The sequence below is a fragment of the Anolis sagrei genome, chromosome 1 (genome assembly GCF_037176765.1).
Source record: "Anolis sagrei isolate rAnoSag1 chromosome 1, rAnoSag1.mat, whole genome shotgun sequence".
NCBI lineage: Eukaryota > Metazoa > Chordata > Lepidosauria > Squamata > Dactyloidae > Anolis > Anolis sagrei.
This window is the reverse complement of record NC_090021.1, coordinates 228,600,824-228,615,227: the sequence shown is the minus strand read 5'-3', so window position 1 is coordinate 228,615,227 and position 14,404 is coordinate 228,600,824. Positions and strand designations below refer to the sequence as shown.

The 14,404-nt window shown below is 42.6% G+C and overlaps 1 protein-coding gene across 2 annotated transcripts; it reads left to right on the top strand.

Moving 5' to 3' along the window:
* The first annotated feature begins 74 nt into the window (after positions 1–74).
* Positions 75–13,931, top strand: LOC132773994 (keratin, type I cytoskeletal 18-like). Of its 2 annotated transcripts, XM_060773629.2 has the most exons (8): positions 75–601; positions 3,694–3,776; positions 6,508–6,664; positions 7,078–7,242; positions 7,351–7,476; positions 10,267–10,487; positions 12,036–12,064; positions 13,769–13,931. In XM_060773629.2, the coding sequence occupies exons 1-8, from the start codon at positions 203–205 to the stop codon at positions 13,864–13,866; spliced, it is 1,278 nt and encodes a 425-aa protein (XP_060629612.2). In that variant the 5' UTR covers positions 75–202; the 3' UTR covers positions 13,867–13,931. The 2 variants fall into 2 exon arrangements, with proteins under 2 accessions (XP_060629612.2, XP_060629622.2); XM_060773639.2 differs by lacking the exon at positions 12,036–12,064.
* The last annotated feature ends 473 nt before the right edge of the window (positions 13,932–14,404 follow it).

Sequence of the window (14,404 nt, the reverse complement as noted above, 5' to 3'; positions counted from 1 at the left end):
ACAGAGGCGTGCGCCTTCCATTCTGTCTTAAGTGTAAATGATAGCCGGGAAAGTTTGTCAAAGTTTGGGTTGGAATGACCAACGAGCTGTTCCCATTGGCCACCCTTTCCCCCATCCGAGTATTCCAAACGCTGCGATTGGCTGGCATGCAAATGCGGACGCTATAAAAGCGCTCACTGGGTACCAAGCATCACCCATCAGCATGGCTTTCTCCGCTTCCCGGCCTCGCAGCGGCTCCTTATCCGCGGGCTCCCAGCGCTGGCTGCCGGGTTCCTCCTCCTCCTCGGCGGGCTCGGTGCGGGGCAACAGCTCCAGCGGGTCGGACTCCTGGTTCTCCGTGTCCCGGCTGCGGGCGGCGCTCCCTGCGGCCCGGATCAGCGCCGACGCCTCGTCCATCTTGCTGGGCCCCGGGAGGCAGCAGGAGGCGCTGCAGGGGCTGAACGAGCGCCTGGCCGGGTACCTGCAGCGGGTGCGGGGGCTGGAGGCCGCCAACCGGGCCCTGGAGGGGGAGATCTCCGCCATCCGCGCGCGCCGGGCCGAGGCCCGAGGACACAAGGACTGGGAAGCCTGCGAGAGGCCTCTGGCCGAGCTGAGGAAGCAGGTGGGGAGCGGGCCTGGGGGGTGGGGGGACCTCTCAACTAGGCATGGACAAACTTGGGCCCTCCAAGGGCTTTGGACTTCAACTCCCACCATTCCTAACAGCCTCAGGCCCCTTCCTTTCCCCCCTCAGCGGCTTAAGCGGCTGAGGGGGGAAAGGAAAGGGCCTGAGGCTGTTAGGAATGGTGGGAGTTGAAGTCCAAAGCCCCTGGTTTGTTATTGTTGTTGGAGGCAGGATAATAAAGGTAAAGGTTTCCCCTTGACATTGTCTAGTCATGTCTGACTCTGGGGGTTGGTACTCACCTCCATTTCTAAACCGAAGAACCGGCGTTGTCCATAGACACCTCCAAAGCTATGTGGCCAGCATGACTGCATGGAGTGCCGTCCCCTTAAACAAACTCTGATGTCCAGAGTCATAGCCCAATGTTCAAACCACTATGCCATGCTGGCTCTCTTAAAATATTTCTATTCTGCCCTATATCAAAAGGCTCTTTGGGCAGCTTAGAAAAAAATAGACCCATTAAAACAATAGATTAAAGGTAAAGGTTTTGCCTGACATTAAGTCTAGTCATGTCTGACTCTGCAGGGTGGTGCTCATCTCCATTTCAAAGCCAAAGAGCCGGCTTTGTTTGTAGACTCGTCTTGTGGCCAGCATGACTGCATGGAGCACCATTACCTTCCCACTGAAGCGGAACCTCTTTATATACTCACACTTGCATGTTTTTGAACTGCTAGGTTGGCACAAGCTGGGGCTAACAGTTAAAACGCATTGATCAAAGCACATATATTAAAAGTCAGGCTTAAGATTTATTATTATTATTATATTTATTTATACCCCACTTTATCTCCCCAAGTGGGATATGATATGAACAGATAACAGGACTGCATGTGGGATATGTCACAGGCTCGTAAATGAACAGGTATACATTCCTATTTAGGCTTGAACATTTGCCAAGAGAAGTTCTAAATCTAAATCTAAATAATTGAAATGCCTGAGTGCATTTTAATATCTGAGCAAGATCAGAATGGATTCCAGCCATTAGTTCAAAGTTTCTCAAACTGTTCTCCTCCAGATGTTTTGGACTTCATCTTCCACAGTTCCTAACAGCAGGTGAACTGGCTGGGATTTCTGGGAGCTGAAGTCCAAAACACCTGGAGAAACACTGTGTTAGTTATTTGTTCAGCACTCTCAAACCAAGTTCTTTGAAGGAATGTACAGTATCTCTCTCTCTATAAGCCCCTTAAAACACTAAAATAACCTGGAGAAGCCCTTTTCTCCACCTCAGGCTCATTTGGTGCGAACAATGGGCCTTCACAGTGGCTTCTCCTAGACTTGGAACTTACTCTCTAGTGCAGACCTGGGCAAATTTCAATCCTCCTGGTGTTTTGGACTCCAACTCCCACAATTCCTAACAGCCTCAGGCCCTTTCCTTTCCACTCTCAGCTGCTTAAGCTTAAGTGCGGAACCTTATTATATTCCCTTCCTTCCACCTTATTACCCCCAATCCAAGTTTAGCTGCCTGGCACAATGCTAACCCACTTTTTCTTCTGGGAAGGAATCTGTAGTCACCACTGCTGTCACCACCTCGCTTTCCTGCCCTCACCAACATTCTTGCAGCATCCCAGAAAGCAATCAAAGCCCTTGCCAAACACCTTTGCTTTTCCCACACTCGTCTTACTTTTTTTAATGCACTGCCTTTTGACAGCTTTATTGACAAAGTCTGACTGTTTTTGTAAAGAACCCACCAGCTCCCTCCCTTTCCTGAAAACAAACAAGCCTTTCTAGAGTAATTTCCTCAAGCAGTTTGTTTGCCTGTCCAAATACTAGGCAAGGAAGACAAAGACACTCTTTGAAATTGAAGCTATAATAATTTTGCTGGGAAAATCACATCATTTTGGTCTCTGAGGCCCCTTCTACACTGCCAAATAAAATCCAAATTGTCTACTTTGAACTGGATTCTGGATTATATGGTAGTGTAGGTAAAGGTAAAGGTTTCCCCTTGAGATTAAATCTAGTCATGTTTGACTCTTGGGGGTGGTGCTGATTTTCATTTCTAAACCGAAGAGCAGACGTTGTCCATAGACACCTCCAAGGTCATGAGGCCAGCAGTGTAGATTCATATAACCAGTTCAAAGCAGATGGCCTGGATTATTTGCTTTAAAATCTGAATTACATGGCAGTGTAGAAGGGGTCTGAGTCATCCTTCAAATAAAGTTCAGTTTATGTTAGCACTCAAAATTCCAGTAGTTCAGAAAGCCAATCCGTTTGGCTGATGGGTGAGTTTTTCATGCTGGTATCCTTGAGTAACCTACTCAAGCATACTCTGTGCTCCGCTCCTTTCCTTGCACAACTTTTCTTGTTCTCCCCCTCCCCCTCTATGTGCTTCTCAAAAGAGTCAACTTGGGGTGTCCTTTAAAGCAGTAGTTCCCACCCTGTGATCCGTGGACCACCAGTGGTCTGCAAGAACTAAAATATGGTCCACGTCCTCACTGTTACTACATGGTTGCAAAGAAAGCAACTGGTCTCACAAAACCCTCTTATAGTGCTGAGACATACTAAATATGGTTTTCTGTGGGTAAACAGATGGCGACTACTAGATAGCATATGTTCTGTATCAGAAAATAGAGCTGATGTGGTCTATCCAATGTAATTTTCTGAATCAGCACACCAAATAACCAAAATGTATCTAAAGTTGACCAAAAACAGATTTGAAACACTTTTGGTACTGATGTTGGAGAGTGCTCCCTGGTCAAAAAAGATTGGGAACCACTGCTTTAAAGTTACTTCCAAACTTGAAAGAGCACTGGCAGATCTCTCAATTTGAAGCACTAGTTCTAAGTGCAGTTAACTGGAATTGAATAGAAGCATAACTTTCATAGAGTGGCACCTTATATCAGTTTGTTGTTTTGTGCCTCCAATCCTTTCTGAGTTATGGCAGCCCTAAGATCAACAGGTACTGAGCATGTGTGACCTCCCCAAGGTCACCCAGTGTGTTTCTATGTTCAAGAGGATCTCCAGGGTTGGTCCAGTACTCATACCTCTATGCCACTTGTATCCATTACTGACACAGAAATGCCTATTTCCATGAATGACAGGTGGAAGATCTCAATATGGAGAACATGAGGCTGCTCCTAGAAATTGATAATGCCAGACTGGCAGCTGATGACTTCAAGCACAAGTAAGTTGTTTTGCTTCCACCCCTGTTGGATGGTGTAACATTAAAAGCATGCCCATGGGCAGAGTGCATTATGTTGTTGTAAACTTCTAAATATGAAGAGACTACTCAAAGAAGGAGATGGAAAATCATTCTGTATACCGAGAAGACTCAAAAAAGAAAAACCCAGATCCTTTTATTTTTATTTTTCACAGCACTTGTTTTCAGATTCCTAGAGAATGAGAGCTGTGAGAAAGTGACAAAATAACACTTATCTGTGTAAAGTACTAACTGTTACTTTTCTAACATATGTTACTTTTGGAAAGGAAGTTTTACCGAGCATGTTTACTTTCTAGAACTCTGAAACAATGATTAATATTTGGCATTCATCTTAGATTCTTTGAGCTGACTGCCAAATACATTGATTCACTGATAAAAGTTCCAGGCCCTGTACTTGCAAATTGTCTCAGCCATGTATAAATATGTGAGAGGAAGTCACAGGGAGGAGGGAGCAAGGTTGTTTTCTGCTTCCCTGGAGACTAGGACATGGAACAATGGCTTCAAACTACAAGAAAGGAGATTCCATCTGAACATTAGGAAGAACTTCCTGACTGTGAGAGCCGTTCAGCAGTGGAACTCTCTGCCCCGGAGTGTGGTGGAGGCTCCTTCTTTGGAGCTTTTAAACAGAGGCTGGATGGGCAGCTGTCAGGGGTGATTTGAATGCAATATTCCTGCTTCTTGGTGGGGGGTTGGACTGGATGGCCCATGAGGTCTCTTCCAACTCTATGATTCTATGATTCTATGTTTGATAAACAGATCTGTTTCAGCAGGAGGGAAACTTTGTGCCATGTATATTTTGCGCCGTGTTGTTTTATGGCTTCCATTCATTCTCTCTCATTCACACCCTAATACCTTTTCACTGTGGCCTCTTCCACACAGCTGAATAAAAACCGACATTATCTGCCTTGAACTGGAATATACAGCAGTGTAGACTCAGATAACCCAGTTCAAAGCAGTTAGTGGGATATTCTGCCTTGATATTCTAGGTTACATGGCTGTGTGGAAGGGCCCTGAGTCTCAGTTAATTGTATGACTTCAAATATATGTGGTTTGGGTAAATGTCCTTTTTTTTTTTTAGTACAGACAACACCTACCTGAATTAACACTAAATGTCATAAACTCACTAAGGCCCTTTCTACACTGTCATATAATCCAGATTATCAAGACAAATCATCCACATTATCTGCTTTGAACTGGATTACATTAATCTACACTGCCATATAACCCAGTTCAAAGCAAATAATCTGAATTTTATATGGCAGTGTAGAAGGGACCTAAGTAGAACAATGTACCTGATGATGGAAACAATAGTATTATTATATGAATGAACATCATATTTTCAGTATCTGGTCTTTGAATTCAGAATCAGATATGTAATATCACAGTAGGAAGCAATTTAGTCATCGTTTGGAAATGTTGCTTTTTCATTTTAAACTATAAAATATTTGACATGCAAAATAATTTATTCAAATTTGAGGCTATAATGCGGTAAAATATGTACATATATTTGTCTATACTGCTTCTGCCTAGATCAGGGTGGGTCACGCTGACAACTAGTATAGATGACTTTTGAGGGATTTCTTCTCAAACTTGGAAGGAGAAGACAAAACCGCTCACACCACCCCTGCATTGCCAATCTTTGAAAATTATGTTTCCTTCCACTTAGCAAAAATGCCAGAGGGAAAGGTGTCAGTGGGACTTATATTCTATGGCCAATTGGTAAAAGAAGAGAGGTGGAGGGATGGAGAGGAAGTGAAACAGAAAAGTGAGGGAAAGAAGAGAAGAAAAAGAGAAGGAGGAAGAGGGAGAAGAAAGGTGTGAAGGAAGGGAGAAAATTGTTTTTTTGGCTCTGGCTGTTTTATGGTTTGGCCACATACCCCATTTGGCATGTTGCCTCAGGAAGAGACACTGAGGGACCACAACCAGCTGTTTTCACCGATTTTAAGGATCAATTTAATTTGTTGGTTTTATCAGAGTTGTTTGGAGTTTGCTTTTTCTTTTTCTTCTGCAATAGTCTTTTCTTATCATGTAAACTGCTTGAGGCTAGTTTGTTTTAGTTGCATGGAGAGATATAAATTCCAAAATAAACAGACTGCTGAAGCATATGACTGTATGCTCATCCACTTTAACTCAAGTCGACTCTGACTTATAGTGACTCTATCATAAAAGTCTTTTGGCAAGATTCCCACCCCCCCCCCCCCCGAGGTCTCCCTTTGCCTTCCTCTTAGGCTGAGAGACTGGGTTTCCATGACCATGCAAGGATTCATACCCTGGCCTCCTAGAGTTCTAGTATAACACTCAAACCACTACACCATGATGGGTCAAGAAAAGATCAGGGTTCTACTTAAGAGTCATCATTGACAGTCATCAACCTGTCACACTTAGGCCCCTTCTACACTGCCATATAAAGTCCAGATTATCTGCTTGGAACTAGATTATATGGCACTATAGACTCATATAATCCAATTCAAAGTCGATAATACGCATTATCTGCTTTGATAATCTGGATTATATGGCAGTGTAGAGGGGACCTTAGTGAGATGTGTATGCATTTCATTCTTATGCACCTAAGTAGAAAAACAAAAGTCAAACATGAGAATTAACCCTGAAATTTCCAAGTCAATATTATTATGTTTTTAAAAAGTTAACCACATACCTTGCAGTTTTGTTCCTTGTCACCTTTTTGTATTTACAGGCTGGAAGCCGAGCAGGTGGTATGTGACAGTGTGCAAAAGGACACCCATGGATTGCGCAAAATGATTGATGACACCAATTTCCTCCGCTTGAAGCTGGAAGGGGACCTAGAGTCCCTCCGAGAGGAGCTGGCCCACTTGCGCAAAAGTCATAAGGAGGTAACAGTCACCAGAAGAAAGAAAATACATGAATTGTGTGTGTTGGGGGGGGGGGGGGAAATATCCCAATGAATGCATTCACATATGAGCATTGCTCACCTAAGAGCACTGTGTCTCTTTTTCTGCTGCTGTGCTCTTTAGAATCCTGAGAGTCTAATTTTGAATTATTGTAATTGATTGCTTTAAAAAATGTAACAGGATAGTTCTCTATCCCAAGGTGCGTTTAGTCTCATATTTGGAACTAGAAGGAAGTGGCAAACAAAAGGTAGTAGTACACAGTGTAGGACTGTTAATTTTGTTCACTTATGTATATGTAGGCTTGGTTACAATGGGGACTAGGAAGTCATGAGAGTGGGTTCAAGGATAGACATTTTACCTTTTACAGCATAACCAATGATGTTTATTTCCTGTAGGAAGTGGATGCTCTCAGCCCTTTGATTGCCAACTCTGATGTAACTGTACAAGTGGATGACCCACAGAAACATGACTTGAGTGAGACTATAGCGGAGATCCGCAACCAATATGAGAAAGCAGCGCAGCAGAATCGTGCTGATGCTGAGAACTGGTACAAAACTAAGGTGTGAGAAAGGAAGAAGCCAAGAAAGGGTGGGAGAGAGGGTGAGAAGGCATGGGTTTTCTGTAACTCTGAACTTTCTCCTCCATATTATTGTTCCTCATCCTTGCAGTTTGAATCTATGTCCCAAGAAGCTGATGTGAACACTCAAGCACTAGAAGAAGCCAAGCAAGAACTGTCAGAACTTCAGCGGCAGCTGCAAGGTCTGGAAATCGAACGACAGGGCCTCCAGAAAATAGTAAGACGATCAGCCTCTTTTCTTTCCAAATCTCATTAGAACAGTGGTTCTCAACCTGGGGTCCCCAGATGTTTTTGGCCTTCAACTCCCAGAAATCCTAACAGCTGGTAAACTGGCTGGGATTTCTGGGAGTTGTAGGCCAAAACACCTGGGGACCCACAGGTTGAGAACCACTGCATTAGAAGCTATACAATGGTTTGTTGTAGGTTTTTTGGGCTATATGACCATGTTCTAGAATCATTATTTCCTGGCATTTCGCCTGCATCCATGGCAGGCATCCATAGATGTAGGTGAAACATCAGGAGAGAATGCTTCTAGAACATAGTCATATAGCCCAAAAAACCTACAACAACCCAGTGATTTCAGCCATGAAAGCCTTTGACAATACACAAAAGCTATACATCTTGCCCCATGTCCCCCATATTCCCCATTTTTGGGCCCAGGTATTCTGGGCAAGTCAGATTTATTTTGTTTGGAATGCTAATTATTTATTGGGAATCACAGAGACAGAATTTGTAGCTTTCATTTCAAACATATGGTGAACTGTCTACATGAATCAGTAACTCCATGTTCCTGACAGAAATCTTAGCAGAAGTTATGCTTACCGTATATGTTCAGGCAAAGCAAAGAGGGGAGGGCAGCATGATCTCCACGGAGCTGCTGAGATACAGAAGGAGCAGCAGCAGATGCTACTGCATCAAGCCTAACATAAGCCCCAGTGAGACATCCGCCTCAGGTGTTAAGTGATGGAATGAGGTGTGAAGGGCAGAGATGTGTGTGTGTGTGTGTGTGTGTGTGTCACACCACCTGCTCTGCTCCCCTTAAACCCTCAGGTGTGGTGGTATGGTGTGTCATCCTATTGTCAGGATTGGAATCTGATTCAACTACAATTTTGGTTGGCTTTGATATGGTAGGTGCCACTGTGTCCCTCATTCTAGGCACTGGGAGCAGAGCTAGTCAAGTCTGGGAGCAGAGCTAGTCAAGAAATATTCTCCATTTAGTGACTTGCAGCTGCTATGGATGAATAAAGCTGCACTCTATCGTGTCTTTGTAGTGGGAGCAATAATTGTGGGAGGATAGTTTTAAAAAATATTTTTTGCTGTGCCTCCCTCTCTGTGGCATGTCCTCCCCTTGCACTGGTCCTAATTTACATTTCGAAATACACACCCACAGCTCTGCTTTAATCTACATAAATGACTTTAACATGTTAACTTATTTAACATCTTTTAATTCTATTTACTTTATTTTGTTTGAAATATGGAATTGTTTTAAATTGCTTATATTATTTTACTTGCACACCACTTTAGAGATCCCAGGATAACATGTGGGATAATAACTTTAGGAGTGTGACTTTTTTCAGCCTATGATTCTTGCCTTGTTCTACAAAACATGAATATTGTCCTTCTTTGTATCCTTTTATCCTGAGGGTCATTACTTTGACACTGCCATCTCTTTTAATGTGATGTCATGTTGTCATAGATCAATGGTTCTCAACATGTGGGTCCCCAGATCTTTTGGTCTACATCTCTCAGAAATCCCTGCCAGTTTACCAGCTGTTAGGATTTCTGGGAGTTGAAGGCCAAAAAATCTGGGGACCCACAGATTGAGAACCACTGTCATAGATGAACATGTAATGTGGAATTCTCTATGGGATTTAGGATGTGTAGCAACCATAGTTACAGTGCTAGGCAGTTGCTCCCATTCTAATCTTCCAACCACCTCTTAGTGGGCAGCAGTCACTGTGATTGAGGGGGGTCTGTTTCCCTGTCAATGGTGTATTCATCCCTTTCTCTAAGCAACCACTTGCACAATAGGCAGGAACAAAATCGCTGTTGTAATTTCCCCAGTGGTGGAAATTGCTTCTGTGGGGGGGGGGGGGTGGAGGGGGGTCTGTTAGTCAGCTGCCTCCCAATTGACAGAGGAACAGATCCCCGTCAATCACAACAGCTGCTTCCCATGAGGAGTAGGAACTTTAATGGTCCTTATGTATCCACCTAAACTCGAGGCTACTAATACATGACAATCAGGTGTGCATCACACTAGGACTCAGGTGCATCACAACTGAGTCCCCCCTAGGGGGTTGAGAAGGGCGGGGTAGAAGTGCCCGAAATAAATAAATAAATAGGTTACACATTCATAACTGCCATAGAAGATTCCAGGCATACTTAACATCTTCTTTATGATGGCATAAAACTGTGCAAGTGTTGACTGAGATCCAAAGAGACCTTAATGTTTATGCAAGAGGGCTGTGCCACTTCAGTGAAACATTTGGTTTTTTCTTTAAACAATTGCTCACCAAAAAAGACATTTCTGAGGCATTTAAAATGGTGAAGTGAACTGTTGTTCAGTAAAGAATGATTAAACCCCAACAAATAAAGGAAAGTGGTTTTCTGGAGATGGGCATGAGGTGAGGTCCTGGCCAATATTGACTAGTTGTCCTCTTGTTATTTGCTTAATGCTGTACAAAAAAATAAATAAAAAGTAAATCCCTATTTCTAGAGTGTGGTATCTGACATACCCTGACATTGCACTATGGGTAGACTAAGGATGGTAATTTGTGTTCCTCCAGATGTTGTTGAATTGTAACACCAGTGACTATGCTATCTAGGGCTGATGAGAGTTGCAGTTTTCTACCACCTGGAGGGCCACATGTTGCTGAAAACTGCTTCAGACCAGTCATTTTTTTTTATAATGACACCCTAGCTCACAACAGCTCCCCCCCTGCCACAACACAGATATTATAAGTGAACAAAACATGGCATGTTCACCTGACCAACCATTGTGATTCAGGTAGATACCCTGGAGCACACCTTGAAGAACACAGGAGATCGCTATCACAATGACCTGACCCATCTCAACCAGATAATTGTCAAACTGCAAGATGATCTGGCAGCTTGCCGGGCAGACTTGGAGAAGCAGGCCCGAGACTATGAGGCACTTTTGGATATCAAGACCAAGCTGGAGAATGAGATTGAACACTACCGCAGCTTGATTGAAGGGGTGACAGACAGGTAACAAGAGGAGAACTTCTCATTTCCATAACCTATATTTGTCGGATGCAAACCTGTTTTGGAAGAGCTGAGGGTTGAATTTCTCCCACTTTGCTCTCAGTGAAGCTTATGTTCAGCATCCATTCTTGGCTCTCTAATAAACTTTTCTCTTCTGAACTATTTTTTAAAATATCTATTTATCCTATTCAATTTTGAATGGCTAAAAATACAAACTAATGGGTCCTAGAAAAAAAAGTTCTGAGCTGTTCCTACAAGCCAAGATAACTAAACTAAGGATATTGTACTTTAGCTATATAATGAAAAGAGATGTCTCACTAGAAAAGATGGCTGTGCTTCGTAAGGTAGTAGGGAGCAGCAAGAGGAAGAGCACCTTACAGATGGATAGACTCAATCAAGGAAACCAGGGCCTTGAGTGAGCAAGATCTGAGCAGGGCTGTTGAGGAGAGGGTGACTTGGAAGTATCTCATTCATAAGGGCTCCATATATTGAAGCCAGCTTGGAGGCAGCTAACAACAAAATGCTGTACAACTGTTGTTTAACTGAATCTCACATCATTCATCACCATTGACAGTGCTGGCAAAGATCTCATAGGAATTGTAGCCCCACAACTGGATGGTTATATGTAAGCACATCAGCTATGTACACATTCAAATATATACAGTGGATTTGTTCCATGTAAATAGGCTAGCAGGGCCTTATATTATGCCAGTGTTAAGTTGCTAAATAGTATTCTGGCCCAGAAGGATGTATTCAAGTTTCCTGTGCACTAGTTTACTTAAGTGTCGGTCTAGGTGGTCAGTTTGTGTAATTCCAGTTACATTAGCATGTAACTGCACTAAGAGGGTTCCAGTGAGCATGCTGGGTGTGGGAAAAATCTGGTTCTCCAGATGTTGCTGAAGTGCAGCTTTAAAAAATTCTCACTATTGGCTATTCTGACACTTGCAGACCAGGGTTTGAATCCCCCCCTCTCAGCCATGAAAGCCCACTGGGTGACCTTTGACAAGTCACACATTCTCAGCACTAAAACACCCTGTGACAGGTTTGTCTTAAGGTTACAATAAGTTGGAAATGCCTTGAAGATAGACAACAAACATATCCAATCACATATCCCATACACTTTAACTGCTTGACAGTATTCCAAATAAAGGTTTTAGAAAATAGCTTTGGGTGTAGTTGCTAGGAAAAGGCTTTTGATCATGATAAAATAACAGAGGGAAAATAAATGGATCGGGTGCAGTTTTTTTGTGAAATTGTGTTGCCAACCTGATAGGAAAAGCTGCTTCCTTGTAAAATTATACTTCTGAAACAAATACAAGCTCTGTCCCCTACAAGCCTAGTTTGATCAAGCCAAAAGCAGTGAGGACTTAGACCAGATTATTCCAGTTTCCTGAGAAATGCAGGAATATTTGATGAACATCGTATCCTGGCAGTTTATCCTGCAGTACAGGTGTAAACAAATTTGTAGCAGGAAGCTCACCTGGAAAGCAAATTGCCTAAGGGCAGAGCATGCAAAACTCCTGCCATGTCTTTGTATTTTTGTATTTTCAGAGGAGAGTTGGTGAATGCAGGCAAATCAGGTAAGTGGTGACATTGCAGTAGAGTGTCATTAGTAAAGTGATGCTGCAGTAGAGTGACTTTAGTTGGCTTCTTGCCAGTTGCACCTGTGTGGCCTACTTACCTGCTGAACTGCTTGATGCTCCCTGCCATTAAAAACTCCTTCTAAGCTTTAAAGCTGCTTTTCTACAAACAGGATTTATCTGAAAGTGGTTTCGTTTGCACAAGTTTGAGCGGCTTCATTGCTAACGTCCATTGGTTAGCTAAGCACTTGTTTGTCCCAAGGCTAGTGGTAACATTATAGTATCTTCATGAATCCAGTTACACACTAGGGTGATTTGCAGCTACAAAACTTTTAATATGCTAGGCAATTAGCTCTGATGTTAGGACAAAGTGGAGGAAGAAGTGTTATGCTTGCCATCTTGAGCTTAATTGAGGAAAGGCTAGACATAAATATAAATAAGGCACTAGCATCTTGCCTTCCTGCTGTTGTCTTTTTCTCACTAGAAACAATCTACTAAGAAAAAAATGGTACATAGTACCCAGAGCTGACGTATGAATGCATGCCACTGTTTAGCATCACCACAGTTGAGACTATGTTCTAGACTTGGGTGGGCAACCGCTGGAGAAAGAGGGATACACTGCTCCCACAGGAGACCGTTGCGCTTAGGAGTTGGGAGTATTTTTTGCCATGGTTTTTTTCCAGAATAGGAAGAGTCTGAAAGTCACTTTCGGTTTAATTCCAGATTTTTTTAAAAAAGGTCTTTCTTGGGCCTTTGAGGACACTTGTGGCAAAACAAAAATGTTGACTCCCTGGGACCACACCTTGCTCATCTCTGTCCTAGATCCTTAGACCTAGAGTCACACCTTTTTTCTGGTCTGTATGATCATTCCAAAGTACCTCAATCAAAGCCCAATGTGTGCATGAGTGCAGAACTATGCAATGTCTGCAGTTGTGACCCGGCTCCTGCAAAAGTGGTGACTTGAAATAACAGATTAGGGCAGGAAAAAACAGGCCTTAACTTGTTTTGCCTCCATACTATTTTCCCCATGCAAAGTACCAACCTCTCCACTACTCTACAATTGAGGTAAAGGTAGGGGTACTAATCTCTTTACTCTTATAGCAGAATCACCTGAACATAAATTTTGAGCAAGAAGATAGCACAGCATGGCAAAATGCTAAGTGTAAGCATAAGCAATAATTCACTCATAAAATTAAATGCCAATAAATAATGATTTGTGAGAAAAGAAGCTTTACTTGGGCACTGTTTGTTCTAAGTCTGCAAAAACCTGTTAGTCTACTCTAATGCTTCTTGCTGCTGCTTCTTAGAGACCTGATTTAGGGATGGGTGAGAAATCTGTTGTGTGTATTACTCCAATACAAACTTTCCAGAACAAAACATGGGCCCAAATGCAATTTGCATTTGGAAAGCTGTATAAAAACATTTGTATCTGTGGTGCTGCTTGCAGGGCGTAGCATGCTATAAAATGTGAATAAATGCACACATCACTGGAAATACACATGCATTGAGGAAAAACCCCAGCAAAATTACACACAGTTTTAAAAATAAAATCATTATCCATTAAACACAGGACAGAATGAAACCATCAGTGGAAAAACAAGAATCCTACAACTTGATAGATTTGTCCATTCTTAATCTGATCTAGCCTCCCTAATGCAGCCTTGTTTAGTTTTCTAATTAGTCACTTTTATCAATTTCTTGCAGACACCAGGAAACAGACCATTAAGAAGGTGGTGGTCACTACACAAGAAATTGTGGATGGGCGAGTGGTGGCCCAGAGATCTGAAGAAGTGATCCAGTAGCCTCTTCCAGTGTGCAGTGTATACTAATGTGTAACTGTCTTAATAAACAATATATAAGAACTCCAGACATGCTGTCATACTTGCTTGCATAACCTCAGTATTTAAGAGGCAACACTGAATTCAAATACAGTAAAAACCCCATATTCACAGGGGATATGTTCCTGGCTGAACTGCATTTACTTGAAACAGTGGATATGACCCAAAGTTATAAATTACCTTACTTGCAGTCACCTTGGAGAACCAAGAAATTGCTAGTTCTCTCTAGAAATTTGCTAAGTCGTTCAGGGTAACTCTATAACTTATACCATAGAGAGTGCCTGTAGCACCTAGCAAATTCCTTAAGGCACCATTTTCCCCTTGTAATAACTAAAGATGTGGATTTTTTTTTTGTTATGGGGGTTCTTACTGTACTGAAATATCAATTACTTCTAATAACCTGGTGCTGCTGTTCACACCTATACTCTGATTGGCCGAGGCTGGGATTTGAACCCCATGAAGCAGCCATGAGAAACAGCAAAGGAGATATTTATTAGTTATG